Below are 24,621 nucleotides of genomic sequence, written 5' to 3' on the forward strand. Positions count from 1 at the left end.
TGCTGTTTCAAATTTTTTATTTTGAAGTACTTATAAATTCACATGCAATCCTAAGAAATACAACAGAGAGATTCCATCTACCCTTTGCCCAGTTTCCACCAATGGGAACATCTTGCCAAAGTACAGTACAATATCACATTCAGGATAGTATTGACAGTCAAGATACACAACACTTTTATCATCACAGGGATATCTCATGTTGCCCTTTTATAGTCTCACCTACTCACCTCCAACCTTCACCCCTTCCTTGACACCTGGCAGTTACTAATCTATTCTCCGTTTGTATAATTTTGTCATTTCAAAAACGTTATATAAATGGTATCATATAGGATATGAGTTTTGGGGAATTGGCTTTTTTATCACTTAGTATAATTCTCTTGAGATTCATCCAGGTGGTTGTTCTTATCAATAGCTTGTACCATCTCATTGCTAAACAGTGGATGTACCACTGTTTGTTTAATCATTTATCCATTGAAAGGCATCTGGGTTATTTCCAGTTTGGGGCTATAATAAATAATGCTGCTATAAATAAATATTCATGTACATTTAAAAAAATTTCGGTAAAATACACAATGTAAAATTTACCATCTTAAACATTTTTAATGGTACATTTCAGTAGCTTTAAGTATATTTACATTGTATAACTATGACTACCATCCATCTGCAAAATCCTTTTCATCTTGAGAAACTGAAACTCAGTACTCATTAAACACTAACTCCTTGTTTCCTTCCACCTGGCCCTTGGCAACCACCATTCTTAGTTCTGTCTCTATGAATTTGACTACTCTAGGTACCTCTTATAAGTGGAATCATACATTTTTTTTTCTTTCGTGACAGGCCTATTTCACTTAGCATGATGTCCTCAAGGTTCAGCCATGTTGTAGCATGCGTCAGAATTTCTTTTTAAGGCTGAATAATATTCCATTGTATGTATATATCACATTTTGTTTATCCATTTATACATTGAATGGTTTGAAGCAACTTGAGTTGTTTCCAACTTTTGGCTGTTACGCATAATGATGCTATGAACACAGGTGTACAAATATCTGTTTCAATTCTTTTGGGTACCCAGAAGTGAAATTGCTGGATTATATGGTAATTCTGTTTTTAATTTTTTGAAGAACCAGTGTACTCTTTTCCATTGCAGCTACACCATTTTAAAGTCCCAGTAATAGTGCACAGAGGTTCCAATTTCTCCACACCCTCATCAACACTTGTTATTTTGTTTTTTGTTTGTTTGGTAATAGCCATCCTAATAGGTATGAGGTGGTATCTTGTGATTTCAGTTTTCATTTCCCTATTGATTATGCTGTCGAGTATCTTTTCATGTGCGTTTTGGCCATTTGTATATCTCCTTAAATGTCTGTCTCCAAAAAGGGAGACAAGGACTAGCCTTTTAAATTCCCTGGAGGTCACTTCATCTGGAGGGAGAGGCACTGCAACAATGGCTGTCTGCCTCTGAGTCTGTACCTCTGTGACCAGAACCAGCAATCAGAGCACAGATTCTGGTATTTGGAGGAGAGGGTCTTTATTGCCCACCCTGACTCTCACAAGCTATGTGCAAGCTGCTCTAGGAGCGTATGCCCAGCTGCCTGCCACCGGGTTGGGTATGGGGTGTGGGGAGGCTACTGTGCGAAGAGCTGAAGTTGACCCAAATTAACCACAGTTTACAATGAAGCTTTCCCCTGGAAACCTTCCTCTTTAATAGACTCCAGAGTTGTATAATACTTAACATTAGACAGAGTCTCTCAGGCCAGTTGTTGTCTAGGTGGGGAGACAGATTCCTGGTGCTTCTTACTCTGCCATCTTCCCTCTAGCTCCAGCTTATTAATTTTATATCAGACTATTCTGATTCAAGGTTATTAATCCTATCTATAACTATTTGCATATACTTTAAAATTTTAAAAAGATGCCATTTATCATTTATCATTACCTTTACATATGATGTCTTTTGCCTTGTAGACATTTTAAATTTTATGTGGTTTTATCAATGAACCATCCTTTTGATGGATTCTAGCTTTGATAACATTCAATGTAAAATATTCTACTTTAATGTTAAAGCGAGTAAAAATAAAAAATCTCTCTCAAAAAAGACTGATATAAAAAGACTGGTATTTATGCCTACTGTGTGATGGCTTAATCTTTTTGGACTTCTTTTTTTAGATTTTATATGTTTAAATTATTAATACTTATAAGGTTTCAGTTTTGTGTGTAGTGTGGGGTAGGAATTTAATTTTTTTCCCCAAATAGGTAATGTATTGTGCCAAGAAAGTTTACTGAATAACATATAGATTTCCCACTGGTATGAAAAAGCAGTGTTATTCTCAAATTCTATTAGGATATACATGAGTTTGTTTCTAAACTTGTTGGTCAGTTCCATTACTTTTTTTTTTGTCCATTACTACACTATTGTTCTTAGACTTTGTCTTGAGGGCAACTCTGGTTCCTTTTCCACCTGATTTTCCTAACATATTTGTTTTTCCTTATTTAAAATTTTCTTGATTAATCTTAAAGGTAATATGTTAGAGTATCTTTGTTATTTTCCCACTATTATTTTGATTAATTTACATCAATGTGGGGAAAATTAATATGCACTTAAAAACACTGTGACACTTTATTGTTTTACTACAGTCAGTTTTCATTTAGATTTGCCTGCACATATATTCTTTTCTTTGCACTTAATTCCCCACCCCTCTCCCCTACCCTTTTTTTTTTTTTTGTCTTTGAGCTTTCACTTTGTATTATTTTGCCTGTTACTGAAGAACACCCTTTAATATTTTTCATTAGTACAGGTCTTGCTGGTGATGAATTTGCTCATTCTTGTTTACCTGAAACTATTTTTATTTCACCTTCATTTTTTTTTTTTTTTTTTTTTTTTTTTGCGGTAAGCGGGCCTCTCACTGTTGTGGCCTCTCCCGTTGCGGAGCACAGGCTCTGGACGCGCAGGCTCAGGGGCCATGGCTCACGGGCCTAGCCGCTCCACTGCATGTGGGATCTTCCCGGACCGGGGCACGAACCCATATCCCCTGCATCAGCAGGCGGATTCTCAACCACTGCGCCACCAGGGAAGCCCTCACCTTCATTTTTGAAGGTTAATTTTACTGGCTATAGTGTTCTGGGTGAGCAGATATTTCCTTTCAGTGCATTGAAGATAACCACCTTGTCTAAATGCACTTGGTATTGGGGTAGAGGGTAGGGGTAGACTTGCTTGGTTCTAGCTCAGCCTTCCTGTGGGGATGTTGGCCCTTTCAATCCCTAGCTTGCTGTGAGAAGTGTCTCCTATGAAACTCTCGCCTTTAATGGGCTCTGGGTTTGACTTATGCCTCTCCTTGATGCCACGGAATCAAATTCAAGTGCACAAGTGTTGGCAAATGCTCACAGTGCAATAATAATAGCTTTAGTCTTCAGTTTACCCCCAGAAAAGCTCGATACTTTTTTTTTTTTTAATGATTTCACTTATTTTTTTTTATTTTTTTAATTTTTTTTAATTTTTATTAGTTTCTGCTTTATAACAAAGTGAATCAGTCATACATATACATCTGTTCCCACATCCCTTCCCTCTTGCGTCTCCCTCCCTCCCACCCTCCCCATCCCACCCCTCCAGGCGGTCACAAAGCACCGAGCCGATCTCCCTGTGCTATGCGGCTGCTTCCCACTATCTATCTACCTTACGTTTGGTACCGTATATATGTCCATGCCTCTCTTTCGCTTTGTCACAGCTTACCCTTCCCCCTCCCCATATCCTCAAGTCCATTCTCAAGTAGGTCTGCGTCTTTATTCCTGTTTTACCCCTAGGTTCTTCATGACATTTTTTTCCTTAAATTCCATATATATGTGTTAGCATACGGTATTTGTCTTTCTCTTTCTGACTTACTTCACTCTGTATGACAGACTCTAGGTCTATCCACCTCATTACAAATAGCTCAGTTTCGTTTCTTTTTATGGCTGAGTAATATTCCATTGTATATATGTGCCACATCTTCTTTATCCATTCATCCGATGATGGACACTTAGGTTGCTTCCATCTCCGGGCTATTGTGAATAGAGCTGTAATGAACATTTTGGTACATGTCTCTTTTTGAATTATGGTTTTCTCAGGGTATATGCCTAGTAGTGGGATTGCTGGGTCATATGGTAGTTCTGTTTTTAGTTTTTTAAGGAACCTCCATACTGTTCTCCATAGTGGCTGTATCAATTTACATTCCCACCAGCAGTGCAAGAGTGTTCCCTTTTCTCCACACCCTCTCCAGCATTTATTGTTTCTAGATTTCTTGATGATGGCCATTCTGACTGGTGTGAGATGATATCTCATTGTAGTTTTTTTTTTTTTTTTTTTTTTTGCGGTACGCGGGCCTCTCACTGTTGTGGCCTCTCCCGTTGCGGAGCACAGGCTCCGGACGCACAGGCTCAGTGGCCATGGCTCACGGGCCCAGCCGCTCCGTGGCATATGGGATCCTCCCAGACCGGGGCATGAACCCGTATCCCCTGCATCAGCAGGCGGACTCTGAACCACTGCGCCACCAGGGAGGCCCTCATTGTAGTTTTGATTTGCATTTCTCTAATGATTAATGATGTTGAGCATTCTTTCATGTGTTTGTTGGCGGTCTGTTTTTATAAGGTGCTTTTAAGGTGGTGTTTTTCATATTTTATCTAATATTTTTGATAATATTTGGTGGGAGAATTGCTCTTAAGAATTTAGTCTGCCATTATCAGAAAACTTTGGTAATCTTTTCAGTGTTATATTCCAGTGTGTAATTTCTCTTGTCAGCTGAATCTAATTGTTTAAATCTGTATATCAAGTCTTAAAATTCCAGTTATTGTATTTTTTATTTTTAGAAGTTCTATTTGGTTCTTCTTCAAGTCTGCCTGGGAATTTTATCATCTTGTCTTCCTTAGTTATATTTTCAATATCTTTTTTTTATGTCTGTGAGCATAAACATGTTTTATATTCTATATATGATTACACTAGTATCTGAGTGAGGTCTTTGCCGGTTGGATTATACTTTCTGATGTTTGGCTGACTTTTATTTTTTCATTCTCGGTGATTTATTTCTCATTCATTTTATGAACTGTTTTTTTTAACTATGGGCTCATATTAATTGGAACATGGGAATTCTTTGAGGTCTGGGTGAGCTAAGATGGGTTTTTCCAGGGAGTATTTGCATTTGCGTTTAATGGGTTTTTGAAGCATTACCTCACCGAGATCATTTTTGTTTTTTTGTGTTTTTCAGGCCACATAGGTAATACGAATTCCCCTAATTCTGCCTGAACTTTTAAATATTTTTTATACTTTAATGTTATTTAGATATGTATTTTGTTCTTATAATTCTAATTGTTCTTCAAGAGCAGCGCCCCGCCCCCACCCCACCTTGTGCGCGCATGCGCACACACACGCGCACACCCACACCCACACCCACACACGTGCATACACACACCCACACATGCACGTACACACACCCACACACATGTGCGTACACTCCCCACACATGCGCGTACACACACACACACACACGTGCATGTACATCCCCCCCGCAAAACAGAACTCCCCTTCCCAAACCAGCCAAGTGTAACAGGACTTTTCTTCTCTTACGTTTATAGCCAAGGCTGTGACTTACAAGTTTCCTGATTCTTTGCATATTGTGGCATTTTCTAGTTTTCCCTTTCATTGGGCATATCACCCTTTGGGGTTCCCCCTTTTTATGTGGATGATCTCCAATACGTTTTCTCCTGCTGCATTGTCCCAAGTCTCAGCTCTTGTCTCTTTTTTTTTTTTTTTCAGCTCTTGTCTCTTATGCACAGAGACCTTCAAAACCAGAGCTGGCCATGGCATGCATTAGCAGACACTCCTGCAGAGCATCTACCTTCAGAACTCACTTGTCTCTCTGGATTTGACCTTTTTCTTAATTTTTTTACTTTAGGTTACTTTTCTTATTCCCTCCCACCTCAGTGTACACTGAAAAGACTTTATAAAACCCTTTCTCCAACATGCTTAAGGATTTTGTCCTGAGGAGGCTCTTTAGGATATCTCATCTGCCCCATTGCCCTAATATTTTTCAAATGTTATTTTTAATGTTTCTTTTATAGGATTCAGTTTAGCTGCATTTAAAAGAAACAAGAGGAAACTAGAGCTGGCAGAAAGGGTGGAAACAGATTTCATTCAACTAAAGAAAAGAAGACAATCAAGTGAAAAGGTCAGGAGGTGTTTGAAATATTAATAATTAATGTATCATAATGATATACTTAGTCTGCATTTAGATATATAAGCCTCAGAATAGTACAACCCAGTAGAAATATAATGCATGCCACATATGTACTTTTTAAGTTTTCCAGTAGCTGCATTTAAAAAAATTAAAAGAAACAGGTGAAATTAATTTTAAGACTTATTTAAAACAGTGAATCTAAAATATCACTTCAAAAATATGATCAATGAAAAAAATTACTACTGATCTAGTCTATTTTCTTTTTTCTTTTTTTGTATTAAGTCTTCAAAAAACAGTGTGTATTTTACACTTACAGCACGTCTCAATTATGACATTACATTTTCATTGGAAATATGGTCTGTATCTATATATTATAAAGTTAACAGCTGAAAAAGTAGGTTTACATAACAAGTTACATAACAAACATACTTAAGACTTCCCAGAAATTGAATTGAAACTCTGTTTTAAAATTAAAATTTATTAAAATGTAATAACATTAAAAATTTAGCTTCTCATTTGTCCTTACCACAGTTTAAGTGCTCAGTTAGCTCCATGTGGCTCCTGGCTGCTGCTTTGGTCCTTGCAACTCTGGATGAACATGGCTGTTTAGGGGATAGAGTGTTATAAGGAAATGTATATATTGGATTCATGTAGGTTTTTTTGTACATTCTAATTACATGTCTCTGTTTCTTGTTCTTATATTTGTTTGCATTTCATGCATTTGTGTGCCATCATGAGTCTGCGTGTGGCATTTCTTAGGTGTTTTGGGGGATAGAAAAATTAAAAACCATAACATTCATGCTCAAACTATGGCTTAGAGGTTCGTTAGCACACAGTTCATGGTGGAGTTCTCATGTCACATTGTCATTTGATATAACTTGGCATCTCGTTAATATTCTTCAGTGATTAGTCCTATAATTGCTTATGTACTGGCTAATGCTTTCCGTCATAGCTATATATGGTTTATTCACATATGAATGCATACTAAATCTTCTCTCATGGTGATAGATGTTTTTCCAGTATGTTGCCGCATGGGACAATTAATCAAACATTTTGGTCCAAACCTTTTTATTTTTCTGCCAGAGAAGAGTAGCAATTTAGGAGGCAAATGAACAAATGAGTAGGTAGACCTTGGTGAAAGTGGCTAGTAGTGTGGTTCTGTTTCTTCGGTTTTTGCATCTCATGTGATGTCTGAGTAAGCAAATTTAGGACTTCTGTTCTTTTAAAAAACTGATAAAATTTGCGTATAGTGAGCAATTTAATCATTTTTATAAATATATATATATATACACCCATGTAACCCATATACCTATCAAGATGTAGAACATATCTGGTTCTTTTGTACTTCCTTTCAGCCATTTTCTACCTTTTATAGGTGACCACTGCTCTGAGTTTTATCACCATAGATGTTTTGTGTTGCTCTTGAACTTTATATAATTGGAATCATACAGAATGTACTCTTTTCTATTTGGTTTCTTTCACAAAATTTTTTTGAGACAGTGTGTCACAAGTTTATTCTTTTTTATAACTGAATAATATTCCCATTTACTGTAAGTTGTTTATCCATTCTCCTATTGGTGGACATTTGGTTCATTTCCAGGCTTGTACTTTATGAATAAAGCTGCTATGAACATTCTTATACAGGTCTTTTTTTCAGGGACATCAGTTTAGGGGTTTTATGCATAGAAATATCAGTTGACCTCATAGAGAATATCTTCAGCTGGTCTTACTCAGAAGGTTCATATTTTTATTCAGAAAATATTTATTAAGCAGCTACTCTTGGTGCTGAGCTGGGTAGTAAGAAAACGGTGGTGAACAGGATGGAGGTAATTCCTGCTCTAATGAAATTTTACATTTTAGTGTCTAGAGACTGAAACATATAAACATACAATCAAGTAAGATACCATGTTTGATAACTGATATAAAGGAAAAAAAAGCACAAGATGATATGATACAAAGTAACTTGGATATGAGAGATGGAGGGGAGACTCAAAAGAGGACTCCTTTAGTTAGGATGATACCTTGCTAGTTAGAGACCTTTCTGAGGGTGTAACATTTGAGGCGACATCTGAAAAATATGAAGTGAGTTTTATGAGAAGTCAGTGGAATAGTGTTCCAGGCAAAATGAACTGCATGTGCAGTGGCCCTGGTGGGGACTTGGCGTATCAGAGGAATGGAGAAGAGGGGCATTGTGCCTAAAGCATGGTGGGCAAGAGGAGGATGGTATGACCTGAAGCTGGAGAGGTGGGTAGATGCCAGCTCCTTGAGGAGTTTCCACTTTTGTTCCATGAATAATGAGTTATTGTAAAAGCAGAGAAGCAACACTGCCTTATTCATACTTTACAGAGTTCTTTCTGGCTGCTACATGGAGAAGCGGGGGAGGCAAAAACAGAAGTGAGGAGATTAGTTACAAAGTTATTACAGTTGGGAGATGGTGCCACGTGGACTGTGGATGTTAGGGATGGAGATGGAGAGAAGTGAATATATCCAGGATATATTATAAGGGCTCCTAGAAAGACAGGAATTACTGATGCCTTATAGAGAGGGGATTTAAAAGTTTTAGTTTAGTCATAGTGTATTGCCATTTACTAAGGTGGGGCAGGGAGCTGGAGAAAGTATGGCTTCAAGGTGATGGAGGTGGGAAGTGGAAATCAAGAACTTTCTTAGTCCATGTCCCCTTAATGAACTCAGATTAAAACATATTATCTGATGCCAAGGCACCCTGAACACTCAAAGGGAATAGGACCACTTCTGTTGTGCTATGTCCCTGTACTCCTTGCAGTTGAATTTTGTGCCACCAAGAGCTTCATTATGCTCATTGTGTTTATCATTTTATCCTTTATCATAATTCATCGTCTCTCATAAACTGATGAACATTGAGTTTAAAAAGAGAGTTGTCTGCTTGAAACTGAAAGAGTTGAAAACTAACTTGAAAAAGCAGAGTGGGTCTATAAAAAGTTGCTGTAGAACTAAGCATGGGCAAACCAGCTGTAAAAGATTGAGAAAAATCGTAAACATCTAGAAGCTTTGTGCATTCAGAGTGTGTTGTTAGTGTATTTATATTCTTGTTCTATTTTTAGATAAAGTAAAACTTGAAATCATAGGGCAGTCCAGGGTGTTATAGGAAGATGATATGGAACATTTGTACGTGGGCTCACATTCAGAGAAAGTCTTGTATGAAAAGATTGGCTAGTGAATGAATGAATTGGTTTTGTGTTTTAAATAAAAAGGAAATATTTACAGTATGTGTCCTTCTTTATGATTCTGTCCTTCACCCAGAGAAATTCTTATATGAAAAGATTGGCTAGTGAATGAATGAATTGGTTTTGTGTTTTAAATAAAAAGGAAATATTTACAGTATGTGTCCTTCTTTATGATTCTGTCCTTCACCCAGAGAATATTCAATTTTTGAAAAATTTAAACAACCATTCACCAACCTGGTTAAGAGGATTTGCAATAAAAAGCTGAATGTGGCAGCAGGAAAGATTAACTGTGGAGTTGGTTATATGCATCTGAAGCTTAGGGGTAGGTCAGGGGGGAGATTCCCATTTGGCAATCATTGGCATCAAAAGGAATATGAATCCACGTGGCCAGATGAGCTCACTTAGTAGGAGTGAGTGAAGATAGAGGTCTGAAAAGTGAACCTTGTGCCAGGCTAACATGTCTACATTGGGAGGAGGAGAAACCAGCAAAAGAGAAAGATGGAGCAGCCAGTGGGGCAGAGGGGCCACCAGGAGAGTGTCTGGGAAGCAGAGAGGAGCGTTCTAAGTCAGGCATCACCTGGGTCAAGTGCTGCTGACAAAACAGGTGGGAGGACAGAGGACTGGCCACTGGACTCGGCACCTGGAGACTTTGGACCTGGATGAGGACAGTTTCCATGACGTGATGGATTGTAGAGCAGGTGGAGTGGGTTCATCAGGGAGAACAGGGTGGAGATAATTCTTTTGAGAAGTTTTGCTGTGGAGTGGGGAGAGAGAGGTGGGGAGATAGGGTCAAGACACCATACCACTGTTGCCTTCTGTGAATTCACTGAGTAATTTCACCTAGGAAGGCTCAGTTTCCTTATCTTTAACTGAAAATAGTGATATTCTGCCCCCCTTAGCAGGGCTGTTAGGAGGAACAGATGTGTTAATGGATGTTCAAGTGTTTGGTGACTGTCAGTGACTGAGACTCCATCGTTTTTGCCGTTAATGGATGTTCAAGTGTTTGGTGACTGTCACTGACTGAGACACCATCGTTTTTGCCTTTGCCATTGTTTGCCTTCATCTCAGCCAAAAAAGAAGGGAAACTGCTACTCTGGGTGCTACTCTGGGTGGAATCTTGTAATGGAGAAAGGGAGGGTGGTAATGGAGGTCACTAGTAGTGGGTGGAGAGGTGGAATTCAGGCATGATTCAAATGGAGTATTTTAGACCCCTGAAATGACAGGAAAATATTTTTAATATTCAGAATATATGAACTTTAATGGGTACAAAGCACTGTGTTTGACTAGGACCCAGCTTCTGCCTTTAGGGAAGGATGCGGGCCACAGGCTTTGTTTCGCAGATGTTTGCTGTATAACCTTGGCAAAGGTAATAAAAACGCTCTGAGAAAGAAAAGACCACCAGATAAGGAGCCAATGGCACAGAAAATTATAATTTTTGAGAGGAAGCGTAGCAATTTTTTAGAGATTTGACAGGAAAGGACAAATAGCTATTTTCTAAATCAACCTGTATTTAGTTTATTTCTCCCTGTTCTGTGTGTATAGTTTCAGCATAGTTTTGGTTAGCTAGCATTGACTAAAGCCTGGAACTACTGTGTGTTGTGGCTACATAAAAGAAGCTGTGAGTTGGGTATATAAATATAATAAAAAGAATAGAATTTTTGGTAACTTTCCTAATGTTCACTTTTTTGTTACTCAGTGTTGAAGGAGATAAATATTGTCTTGAAAGGAGTATACAGTAGAATAAATATTTTAAAGCCTGAAAATAAAGTAAATAAATTTAGCAATTTTTGTTGCATTGATATTTCTCGTTTTTCTTAAAAAAGAAATTGATTGTCCAGACATTATCACAATACTAATAGAAATCAGAATTAAAGCAAGAAGAATATTTAATCAGTTTGCTACCTCAATTAATTTTTGTTTTTGTATTTTTGTTTTCCTTTGTCTTTGACCATTTACATTTGACTTAGTTTAAAATAAGAATGGTTAATTAATGGAATGCTTTTGGCTGCAAACAACAGAAAACCTGATGGTGACTTAGGAAATGCATATTTGTCCCCCTGCTCCCTGGCCCTCTGCCTCATAATAAAGAACTTTGGAGGTGGGTGGTTGCAAGCATTCATTAGCTCAGGTTTCCAATGATGCTGGAGCCAACATATCTGGGATTTCTCTTGGGCCTTTTCTCTCATGCCTTTTGTCTTAAGGATGGAATATGGCTCCTATAATTTCAGGTGTCACATCTGCATTCAAGGTGAGAAGAAGGTGAGACCATGGAGGGTGTGGGCGGGGAGACTAGTGCCAGATGTGTCCGTCACTTTTTTATCTGGGATACAAAAGTTTTCCAGAATCTCTCTCAATAGATTTCTCTTTAGTTGTTTTTTTGGGGGGCAGTGGACAAGGGGCGCAGTTTGGTCACATGGCTATTCCCAGTTGCAAAGGAGCCTAGGAAATTAAGTGGATTTTCCTCATTACTATCTCATAGCTCATGGCTTGCTGCTAGACACATTGTCTTCCCCCCAAAATTAGTTGTTTTGTTGTCAAAGGAAGGGGAGGAGAGTGGTTATTAGGGAGGTAATCTACAGTGTGTAGCGTAAATGGAGAACTTCTTTTTTGTCGTCTTCTTCTGCACAATTAATATGTCCCTTGTTGCTACAAACCAGTAGTGGGTTAAGCAGCTAATCTACCTATAAATCAAATAAAACACATTTTGTCCTCAATTTCAGAATACATGGGTTTTAAGATACAATATTAAAAAATAAGGAATAAATTCTGAGTAACTGTCTATTCTTAATAATTGACATCTCTGTTTCATCCATGCTTTTTTGGTGTGACTTAGAGGGAAGACATGATGGAGGAGGAAAAGATTATTATTTACCTGTAGTGCTGTGTAATATAAAAGTAGTAGTTGTTTATGCTCTATTCCACTCCCCTATCTGTGTAGACCCAACTGTTCTGGATTTTTCTTTACTTCTTTCTTTCCCTTGCAGTGTATAGATAGTCCACACTTTGCATGGTAGTGCTGGACCATAAAAATGGCTGTGCAAACCGGAACTGTGCAAAGGGATCTTAATGGCAAAAAATTACACTTTTCCCATGACCTTTAGACATTTTTGTCAAAACATTAAAAACTCTTTTACTGGTGGTTATAAATGTATAGAGAAACAAACAAAAAAGTAATTAAAATGAATATTTATTTAGTACACTAATTGAAAACATCAGAATTAAAGTAGGTTTTTTCTGTCTAAAAAACCCTTTATCAAGAGTAGTTTGAACAGTGCTTGCTTTCCTGTCATGTAAGTTATGATATGGAGTGAGCATCTGTTTATGTCATGGTGAACTGTCAAACTCTTTTTAATTTTGGATCAGCTTTCAAAATTTTATCCTTTGCTCTTTCCATGTTGTACAGTATCTCTCAGCGTTCCTTTTATGTCAGCTTTTTTGCCAGTGTCACTTCTTCTGGGACATCTTCATCCTTTTTGTCACAACTACATTCCTTATTTATGTTGACAGGTTTGTCTTCACTAAGTTCCTCTGACTGAAGATCTCGAGTCTCTTGAACGGTGGCAGTGTTGAAAATTCCCACAATGAATTATTTCTTCCATAACGTCACTTATTTTTTATTAGAGTTGCTCTTCCAACATTATCACTTTTTGTTTCTTTGCTTCGCTTTCATCTTAGTTGGCTAGCGCCCTTTTTTGATGATCGATATTTGTAAAATGTCATGTGGATTTATCACTGGGAGACAAGGAGGTAACACAACTACACACTTAGCTCTCTGTGCACAGTGACCCATCCGTGACAGACGTTGAGTGAAATGACATGATTGGTCACTGATCATGATGGGCATCTAACGTTTACATAGTTTACATAGTGATCTTTGAACTAAAGACCTAGTAGTGAAGTTTATACTTTATGCAATTACTCAGTTACTATACCATGTAATTGAAGTTTGAACCAGGTTGTTGAGTGACTGGTATTATTTAACTGAGCTGTGGTAACTGACGTTTGTCTGTGTCAGAGCTAGGCAAATCGAGAACCGTGTTTGTGAAAAGGAATGGTGCAGTTCAGCATGCTCCTCTGTCCTTTGTAGTTCCCACACATGGGCATCTGCATTCTCCCCCTGACAGGATTGCCATGGACTCTCATTGTTGTTAGAATATTTATCAATAATTCTTGTGGTGGGGCTTCCCTGGTGGCGCAGTGGTTGAGAGTCCGCCTGACGATGCAGGGGACACGGGTTCGTGCCCCGGTCTGGGAAGATCCCACATGCCACGGAGCGGCTGGACCCGTGAGCCATGGCCGCTGAGCCTGCGTGTCCGGAGCCTGTGCTCCTCAACGGGAGAGGCCACAACAGTGAGAGGTCCACGTACCGCAAAAAAAAAATAATAATAATTCTTGTGGTGTATGCGATGAAGTGATGACATGTTTTAAGTTTATCTTTTGTTTTGATACAAAAAGTAAAAGGTAGTTGTGTTAGTATTAAGCATTTTTGAAAAAGAAAGCTTTCTTTTGGAATGAAGTGCTAATAAACTCATTGGACAATGGAGGTTCTTAGGTCCTGCTACAGAACTGACTGAATTGTTACATAACCTTGTTACATAACAGAAAGAGTTCCTACAAAGAAGAGATACTTTGGGAAAACAAAGAGACCCAATGCACAGGATAATCTAGATTTCATAAATATCAGTTTCAAACAGCTAGCCCTGGATATTACTAGAAGGGGCTCTTTTATTCTTAGAGTATTAAAAGAGGTTGGGGGTATTGTTTGATCTCAGCATTTTTGATGTTTCAAGCCTTTTTTTCCCCTTCATTTTTCACAAGCATATTGTCGAAATCGTTTCCATGTCTTTTTCTTTAATAACAGAGTTTACAGTTGGATGTACATGAAATTCTTTGCCTTCTCCCACCACTTTTATGAAGTAATTTAAGTTTTCAATTAATTTCATTGGTTTTTAGGTAAAGCAGTACTTGTATAGGGTGGTGAAATGAAAGATAATCAGACCCTTTCCATTGTGTGAATCTTTCATTCTTCAATTTCTAATGAACAAGTTTAGAAAATCTTGCAATGCTTTATACAGTGTTGTGTGTTGAAAACCACTCTAAAGAGATTCTACAACTTTTAATTTTGTGTTCTTTAGCCACCACATAGGGACATCAAATTGGCCACATGTTTCAGAAAGAAAATGTTGGGCCTTGAGTTGTGTGCTTCACATAAATATATTCTATTCTTTTGAAGTATATTGTGGGTAACATTTTTCCCTTTTATCCACCATCTTGAAATTATTATATAAACGCTTAACTGTATCATACTAAATCACTGTTATTTTTTGGGTGAGAGGTAGGTTAAGATCAAAGGAAATAAATGCACAGAAAACAACATGTTTTCGTCAGATTGTTCTATTTGTACTTGTGTACATGTTTGTGTATTACGTGTGCAGAGGAAAGAGTAATTAGTCTTTTATAGACATTTACTTGATCTGGAGTCTTTCTGTGTTTCTCAAAAAGATGGTTAATGCATAGATATATGAGTAAACAGAAGTAAGAAACTTCTTTGCCTTCTCTTTTACATAAAGAAATATACTTTATATATTTGTGGGGTTTTTTAAAATAAAACTGTAAATTCATCCTGTGGAGTGATTATCTTCCATTTGAAATTATTTCTTTGAATTGTAAGTAATATATTAAAAATTATATTTTCCTGTCCTAAGACTATCTTGGTTACTGATTAAGCCTATAAGACTTAACATGTAAATCAGTAAGTCAGTAACTTAAGTACTTGTATTACTAGATTACCACCACCTCATGCATTTATGTAGGTTATACAGTCTGATGACCATTATTCCTTTGCAATATAATTTGATGGGGTTTGTTTATTTATTTATTTATTTTCCCATTTTCTTAAATCACTTTTTATTTTAATTAATTAATTAAAGTGAAAGCAAGTTTATTTAGAGAGATACATGTTCCATAGGCAGAAGGCGGACTCTTTTTAAACCTCTTTTTCAACTTTGAAGTTGGTCTTTTTTTTTTTTGAATTTTATTTAATTGATTTTTTTTATACAGCAGGTTCTTATTAGTTATCTATTTTATACATATTTGTGTATATATGTCAATCCCAATCTCCCAATTCATCCCCCTGCCACCATGGGGTTTCTTTAAATGTCTGTGGTTTGCAGCACTTTATGTCAATTCATCAGTTATCCAAATCCAGAACTTTCAACCCCTGATAGCTGGACAATTGCAGTATTTTTTTTTTCTTCTGTTTCAGAAAAAGTTTCTAAGTTCTCATATAAAGATTCAATAGCTAGTCGGCTGGATTTCTTCCCGAGTCTTCCTTAAACCCTTATGAAGCTATGCCTTAAATTTATACTGAGTTTTAAAGTTATAAGTGAGATAAGAGTAAGACAAGAAATCTGTTAACAGACCTTAACTGCTGTTTTTATTTTGTAAGGGAAGTAACCTGTGGTTTTCCAGACTTGTTATAGGTTGACATCATATGTTCAGACTTGTAAATCCTTCCTCCACTTTTACTATTCATCAGCTCTGTAGAGCCTCCTCTAAATTTTGGTGTTTAACAGAATCAATGGAGGGGAAAAAAAGAGCATTCCTTCATTATCATTGGGATAATCTCAGCTGATCTTGTATATAATGTGCAAATCACCATATTATAGCTTTCCTAAAAGGAAATGCCTCCAGTGAATGGAATTTCATTGAAGCTACAGATAGAAATCTTCCTGTCTGGGAATTGGCTCAGACCATGATGTTAAGAGCATCAGATTCTAAGTCAGAACTTTTAAATATGTCCTCATATGATATCACCATGTACTAATGACCTGAGTTGACCCATCACAGATGTAGTAGTGTTGACACATGTGTAGCTAATAAGGCCAGCAGAATAGACCAATACATGAGAAGACAAATGTGTATACACACACACACACACACACACACACACACACACACGGATCAATAACAAGGATGTTTTAAGATCAGAAGATAAGACCCACTGCTTAATTAGGTTGAAGGAAAACTGTCTGGAGTTTTCAAAGGCCTGATTGGCCCACCTCTTCTGTAATCAGCCTAGAACATTTCGAGTAAAAAGTCAGATGCCAGAAGCTATTCAGAATTCAAGACCTGGGCTGGGATTACTTGAGGAGTGGAGGAAGTGGGGCATGCTGAAATGGGGTACAGTAGACCGGGATTTCTAGTCTAGGTTTGCTGTTAACTAGTCCAGAGACCTTGGGCAAACACGGAGTCTCTCTCTAGACTTCAGTTTCCTCAGCAGTAAAGTCAGCATGCTGGACTAAGTGATTACCATCATTCTTCCCAGCCTGATAATTCTCTAATATATTATCATTGGCAACATGGAGTTTGTCCAGACCTCTTGATCCTCTCATTGAGAGATCCTTTATTTTAGTGTATGCTAAACCTGGCCGGCCATTATCTTCATCGGGATAGTTGTAAAACTAGATTTTTAGGCTCTTCTCTCAATATACTGATAAAAATCTGCAGGGGTGTGTGAGGTATTGGGCCAGCATTTGAGACTCATTGCTTTTTCTGCCTAATATGTCACAGTGGGCCTAGAAAAGCTGCTTAATAATCGTTGCTTAAATGAACATAGAACGTTCTAGAGGAGTTAGTAATTATATACATGATTGCATTCAGTTAATAACTTCATGTCCAGTCTTATTCATTTAGCTCTCCTGAAGGTACCCTAGAGCTCTTTTCTCCTTTCTCCTTATTCCAGAATTTGTCTCCAGGTCATTGTCATTTTCCACAGGTACCGGACACAGTGCCCATTTAATGAAACTGTGTTTGAATGGATGAATCTAAGTTTTTATTACCACCCCCCTCTTCAGGCCCTGAACCGTTCCAGTTTCTTATTGTACATTTCATGTCATGCCTTAGCTCAGCATGTCTAGAATCAAGCTTCATCACTGTCTCCTGGGTGACTGCAGTAGCATCGCAACCCGTCTGCTCTTGCCTTTCCAGTCAGTTCTATACCCAGCATTTGTGGAATCATTTAAAAAATCATTAATGGAATCATTAAAAAAATCAAAATCATTTGATTTTGTCATGACCCTGTTTAAACTCTTCAGTGACTTCCAGCTGCTCTTAAGAATAAAGTATAGGCCCCTTAACAGAGCCCACAGGACTCGATAAGAGCCGGTGCCTGTCTTTCTTTTCAGTCTTTTGCTCTTTTACTCTCAGTCTGGGTCACACTGTCAAGATTCTGCCTGAGTCAGGTCCTTTGTCCCCATGATTCCAGATCCCAGGAATATTGCCTCTCCCCCTCCCACCTGTCATTTAAACTGTCGTGCTGCTCCAGCTGCCTCTCTGAGTGTGCTTATTTGATGTCTTTCTCTTTCCCTAGAGTGCAGGTTCCAGGAGGACAGGGATTATATCTGTTTTGGTTGCCATGGTTTCTCAGCTTGGCCTATAATAAGTACTCAGTTGGTTTAATGAATACAGGCACTATGTTTTGTTTTGTTTTGTTTTTGCTTGCTTCTTTTTGATATATTTACCACCCTCAAGTCTATACCTTTTTACCTTGGTGGCTGGATGGTTGCAGTATCTTCCTTTTTCCATTCCTCTTTACTTCTGTGTATTATCCCAAGATACATTTCCTTAAAAACACCTTCATTGGTCTTGTCCTTCTTCTGAGAGAAACTTTAATAGAATCTTTACTATATGTAGATTAAAACCCAAAGTTTTTAGAACTGACTTTATGAACCCTCTTGAAACTTGAGCCCAGCCTCCTCTTGCATTATTTCTCTTCTGAATAATCGTTTTTTCTCTTACCAACTACATTTCTGTATTTGATTTTTCATGGAGTTGCTGAAAGTTCTTATTTCTAAGTTTTTCTCATGTCTCTTTCTCTTTGTGGAATAAATAATAATTAATAATGGAATACCAGCCACTTCTCCACCTACTGAAATTCTAATCCAAGTGCTTTAGATTAAGGACCAGCTCAAATGCCACCCAGATCAAAACCCATTCCTTTCTTCTACTTAGTACGTGTAATGGGCACTCAATAAATGCTTGTTGAATTGGATTATGTACTACCTTTGATATTTTGAGATTGGTGTGTGATTATTTTATCATATCTATGCAGGCATATGGAAGCATGAGCATTTTGTTTTTTCATCCTTATCACAGTGCCTAGAAACAATGCCTTTACTCAATTGATATTACTAACTTAACTTAAACATCTACAGCCAATGATTCTAATGTTAATTTTGAGAGAGCAAAGTGTATGTTATTTTCTTTAATTGTAAGTCTTATGGTCTTTCAAGATAAGTTTGAATCTTCTTTTAATTGCTGCAAGCATACATTAGTTCAAAACTATGTCTCACTTTTAACAAGCTTGTATTTGGGGATGTAATGAAAGAAGAGTTTGGTTATCTGAAATATTACTATTGATAATAATATTATTGAGTAAGTGAGGGAAATGATTGTTGGGAAATAATTTCTTAGAAACAGCTCACAGTTACAGCTGACCATTTCCAGAGGTGAGTCAGGAAGTGTCCACAAGGGGGCGTGCCCATCTAGCCATCTAGAGAAATGTGATCAAGTCCCTCTCCTGTTATGCAGGTAAAAATGCCTGTTTTACAAATGTACTCCTAGACCATGTGTCTTTTTCTAGGAAAAAGAATAGACCTTCACCTTAACAAAAATTCCTACCCATTTTCTAGCACCTGTTTATTTTGGTGGTGTGATTTTCCAAGGAGGGATAGGGGACAGAATGGAAATGGGGATTGCCTTGCAAGCTAAGACAAGTCTATGATGCTTATGATTGTGCTTTTTTTTTTTTTTCTGTGTTGAGAGCATTTTTATTTTACAAGCATTGCCATCTCTTCTGTGGTCATTGTATGTCGTTTGCTCAAGGGATAGGCAGTGCTCCATTTTCATTGCTCCATTGATTTGTGTCACCTGCGGTTATGAGGAACTAGCAAGTGACCTTGAGGAGTGCACAAGCTTTGAGTGGACTTTCTACCAGAGGTCATGGCCTCATGGGATCTTCAGTTTTTGTTTTTGTTTTTTTCCAGTACCTATTGTACCTTGACTTCAACATTATCACCAGCAAACATTTATTGAGTACTATTTATATACAGATTTTTAAGTAGGCTTTAGGAGTAAATAGAGAGGCCCTGCCCATTTGGTCCAGAGGAATTAAACAATAAAGGGAAATCATGCCATTTGGTATGTGCTAGAAGAATGAAACCATCCGTGAGAGCTGCAGGGATTAGCAGGATGGATAAATTACCATAAGCACCTGGTAGGCTTTATGGAAGAGGTGGAATTTAAGCTGGGGCTTGGATAAAGAGTAGGGCCTACATAACTGTAGAGAGAAAGAGAAAGTCGTAGTTTAGAAGAAGCCTGTGAGAAGCACCACAGAGTTTCTGCAGGACAGTGGTTTCGAACCTAAATGCTTATGGGGACCAGGCAGGTAGCCTAAATATGTGAGACCATCTAGAGAGGTGGCGGGGGTGGCAATACATGTTCCATTTTTAGGTATTCAAAAACCAAAATAGTGCACTTTGCTGGTCAAACCAAGCTCTGGTTTCGACAGCCTGCAATCCCCAGTGGGGGCAGGACAGCCGATAGGATTCAACTGTCCACAGAATTTAGCAAAGTAAAATAGACCATAGAGGAAGTAAGTACACAGGCAGAGCTGCCCCTGAACGTCTGTTTGCACTAACTGTACTTAGAAGCAAACGAGGAGAATGTTTTGAAACACAGTATGTGTGAGTGGGGCCTGTCCTGGCATTTATTTGCATTAAACACAGGCTTTTGAGTGTTGGGAATCTCTGAAAACATCATTGAGGTTAATTTGAATGGTGTTAGAATTTCTAAGATATAGTACTATCATGATTAGTTTAGATTGTTTTTTACATCCTAGAATATACTTAGCTCCTTCCTACTCTTTGTAATTCTTTGATTTATCTCTGATTTCTAATAAGATTTTAATCTATTGAGGAACAAAAAGAAAATAAGTATATGGGCATTTTTGGGCTCCTTTTTGCTTTTAAATATGCTGATCTTTAGTTCTATATTTATGATTTTGAATAATAATTTCTGTTTTTGTGAGTATACTCGTAATTATACGGTCAAATGAATATTGCTTTAGAAATCTCATATCAAATAAAGTAACTTATTACTGTGTTATTAAAGTCGGTGTCAGTTATTGTTCTTCAATCTGGGGAGGGTGGAACTTAAATCCAGGTTAATGACCCATCCCAATTGTCATGGTGTTTCATTGACAGGAATAGACTCCAGATTGTCCAAGTTACCTTCGAGTCCTTTATCTGTTATTCCCCACTGCTTTAAGACTCAGTTCAAAGGCCATTGGAGCTCTGGAATTTAAAAGAAAAAGTGTAATTTTATCCCGAGAAGGTAAATGTAAGCTCTGAAATGAAAGACCAGAGGTCCAGACCACGGCCAGGTGTTCCTGGAAAGAGCCAAATTGGACAACTAAATTGCAAAAGGTTGCCTGCTCTTATTAAATAGACTTTATTGCTGTCTATTTAATTAGCAAGGTCTTAGCTCATTTATTTATGTGTTTTTTAATCTGCCCAGGTAATGACATTCATAGCCTATTAGTGTGTGTGCTGGTAGCGTGTTGCTCTATCTGTGTGGTTGAAGTCCTCTCATATGCGCCTCTATGAAGTGAAACTGCCAAATAATCTCAATTCCTTCCTTCTCCCTTGAACATGTTTCCCAGACGGCAGTGACTGAGTTTAAGACAGTGAAGGCTGACCAGTGGAAAAAGTGAAGTTAAGACTCAAATACTGTATGGGTATTAATTATTTAGAGCTTTTAGGAAAGCAGTCTGGAATTAAAGAAACTGAATTGGTTAGTCAAAAACGAGGAGTGTGATCTGGTGCCAGATGATTGATTTAAGGGGTTGGGAAGGCAGTAAAGAAGTGTTACCAAAAGAAAACATTGAACGGTGGAGTGTGTGACCAATATAAAGATATATCATTTCTTTATAGATAAAGTGAGAGGCTTAGTGTTTGATGGTAAGAGCCTTAGAAGTTTGTTTTGAACAGTAGACCAAAGGGCATGCACAACGTCCTGAAATGAAGATCACTTCCACATTGTGAGAAACGAGTCTGGACTTTAGTTTGGTTACTATGGGACCAGCGAAAGATTTTTCAGCGGTTGTTTAAGGATGTGCTTTTGAGACAGAACCCATTTAGGAGTGATGTGCAAAAGCATTACATTCAGGGAATATCTAAATATGAAATAATCAGAGAAACGTGAGGTTATAGGAAAACTACTTTGGATAGGCTGAGTCTGGATTGTGCATAAAAATTGAGCAAGATGCAGTTTCAGAGGACAAGAAGTTTGAGTTATTGATGAGGTTCAATTAAAAATTATTTATCTTATGACACTTTGTTAGTTGCTCCTTCCAGGTGGAAGCGGGGGAAGACAAGCCACCAAAGAGCTTAGAACAAGCCAGTGTATAAAAGTCTTCCAGACAGGGGTTTAGGTTGTACTTTTAGGGCCAGGGCCCCGGTGTGGATGGGAAATGATTCAGGAGACCTTTCCTGGAGTTACTGAGGCCCTGGGACTTGAAGAAGGGCCGCATTTTGATGTGGGGCAAGGATAGGGGAGGAGAGAGCAATATTTGCACTGGATGAAGTGCAAGCGAGTCAGGATGCCATCTATAGTGTGGAGTTGAATAGTATCTGCTGTTACTCCAGAAGAGCCAAGGCTCATACTGGAGGAGAAGTCAGTAGGGCCAGGCCTTTGCTGAGGTTTAAAACAACAAATTGTTTTGTCACAGAATCAATTTTGTCCTTCTTTTTCCTTTTTATTTATTTTATTGCTTTTTGGATCTTTTCACCTAGTGTTTATTCCTCTTTCATTGATTTTTCATCTAATCTCTGTTTTTTCTCCTCGTGTTTATCTTATTCTCTTTCTAACTTGTTTAGTTGGACACTGAGCTTATTAATTTTGTTTCCTTTTCTAATATTAATATTTTGGGTATTAATTTCCCTCTAAGTGCCACTTTTACTATATCTCTCACAAGTTTTGAAATGTAATATTTTTATTTTCATTCATTATTAAATATTTTTGTTTCTATTTAGATTTCTTATTTGATCCATAAGTTATTTAGAAGTACTTTTTTCTTTTTTAATTTTTAAATTTTATTTACCTTTATTGACTCCTAACTTAATTGTATTGTAGTTAGGGAGTGTATTCTGTTCGATAATGTTTCTTTTTCTTTTCTTTGTTTTTTTTTTTTTACATCTTTATTGGAGTATAATTGCTTTACAATGGTGTGTTAGTTTCTGCTTTACAACAAAACGAATCAGTTATACATATACATATGTTCCCATATCTCTTCCCTCTTGCGTCTCCCTCCCACCTAGCCTCCCTACCCACCCCTCTAGGTGGTCACAAACCACCTAGCTGATCTCCCTGTGCTATGTGGCTGCTTCCCAGTAGCTATCTATTTTACGTTTGGTATTGTATATATGTCCATGCCACTCTCTCACTTTGTCACAGCTTACCCTTCCCCCTCCCCATATCCTCAAGTCCACGTTCTAGTAGGTCTGTGTCTTTATTTCCGTCTTACCCCTAGGTTCTTCATGACCTTTTTTTTTTTCCCCCTTAGATTCCATATATATGTGTTAGCATACGGTATTTGTATTTATCTTTCTGACTTACTTCACTCTATATGACAGACTCTAGGTCCATCCACCTCACTACAAATAACTCAATTTTGTTTCTTTTTATGGCTGAGTAATATTCCATTGTATATATGTGCCACATCTTCTTTATCCATTCATCTGTTGATGGACACTTAGGTTGCTTCCATGTCCTGGCTATTGTAAATAGAGCTGCAATGAATATTTTGGAACATGACTCTTTTTGAATTATGGTTTTCTCAGGGTATATGCCCACTAGTGGGATTGCTGGGTCATATGGTAGTTCTATTTGTAGTTTTTTAAGGAACCTCCATACTGTTCTCCATAGTGGCTGTATCAATTTACATTCCCACCAACAGCGCAAGAGTGTTCCCTTTTCTCCACACCCTCTCCAGCATTTATTGTTTCTAGATTTTTTGATGATGGCCATTCTGACTGGTGTGAGATGATAATCTCATTGTAGTTTTGATTTGCATTTCTCTAATTATTAGTGATGTTGAGCATTCTTTCATGTGTTTGTTGGCAATCTGTATATCTTCTTTGGAGAAATGTCTATTTAGGTTTTCTGCCCATTTTTGGATTGGGTTGTTTGTTTTTTGTTATTGAGCTGCATGAGCTGCTTGTAAATTTTGGAGATTAATCCTTTGTCAGTTGCTTCATTTGCAAAGATTTTCTCCTATTCTGAGGGTTGCCTTTTGGTCTTGTTTATGGTTTCCTTTGCTGTGCAAAAGCTTTGAAGTTTCATTAGGTCCCATTTGTTTATTTTTGTTTTTATTTCCATTTGTCTAGGAGGTGGGTCCAAAAGGATCTTGCTGTGATTGATGTCATAGAGTATTCTGCCTATGTTTTCCTCTAAGAGTTTGATAAGTGTCTGGGCTTACATTTAGTTCTTTAATCCATTTTGAGTTTATTTTTGTGTATGGTGTTAGGGAGTGTTCTAATTTCATACTTTTACATGTACCTGTCCAGGTTTCCCAGCACCACTTATTGAAGAGGCTGTCTTTTCTCCACTGTATATTCTTGCCTCCTTTATCAAAGATAAGGTGACCATATGTGCGTGCGTTTATCTCTGGGCTTTCTATTGTGTTCCATTGATCTATATTTCTGTTTTTGTGCCTTGATAATGTTTCTTGAAATTTGTTGTGATTTAGTTTATGGATTAATGTACGGTCAACTTTTGTAAATATTTATTTGTGTTTGAAAAGAATGCCTCCACTCTAATTGGTACAGAATTCTGTGAATGCCTATCTAATTAAGCTTTTTAATATGCTGTTCAGATCTTTTATTTCTTACTGATTATTATTATTATTATTATTTTGGTCATTTGACCTATTTATAGTTGGGAGAAATGTGTTAAAACATCTCATTGTGGGCTTCCCTGGTGGCGCTGTGGTTGAGAGTCCACCTGCCGATTCAGGGGACACGGGTTCGTGCCCCGGTCCAGGAAGATCCCACATGCCACGGAGCGGCTAGGCCCGTGAGCCATGGCCGCTGAGCCTGTGCGTCTGGAGCCTGTGCTCCTCAACGGGAGAGGCCACAACAGTGAGAGGCCCGTGTACC

The 24,621-nt window shown here is 37.7% G+C and overlaps 1 protein-coding gene across 1 annotated transcript in view; it reads left to right on the forward strand.

Moving 5' to 3' along the window:
- TASP1 (taspase 1) overlaps positions 1 to 24,621 on the forward strand; it is a 297,011-nt gene that overhangs the window by 123,812 nt on the left and 148,578 nt on the right. The window contains exon 8 of the mRNA XM_079719460.1: positions 6,085 to 6,191. Within this exon, the coding sequence (XP_079575586.1) occupies positions 6,085 to 6,191 (107 nt within the window). The remainder of the gene's footprint in view (positions 1 to 6,084; positions 6,192 to 24,621) is intronic.

Source organism: Hyperoodon ampullatus (genome assembly GCF_949752795.1).
Source record: "Hyperoodon ampullatus genome assembly, chromosome: 14".
NCBI classification, from domain to species: domain Eukaryota; kingdom Metazoa; phylum Chordata; class Mammalia; order Artiodactyla; family Ziphiidae; genus Hyperoodon; species Hyperoodon ampullatus.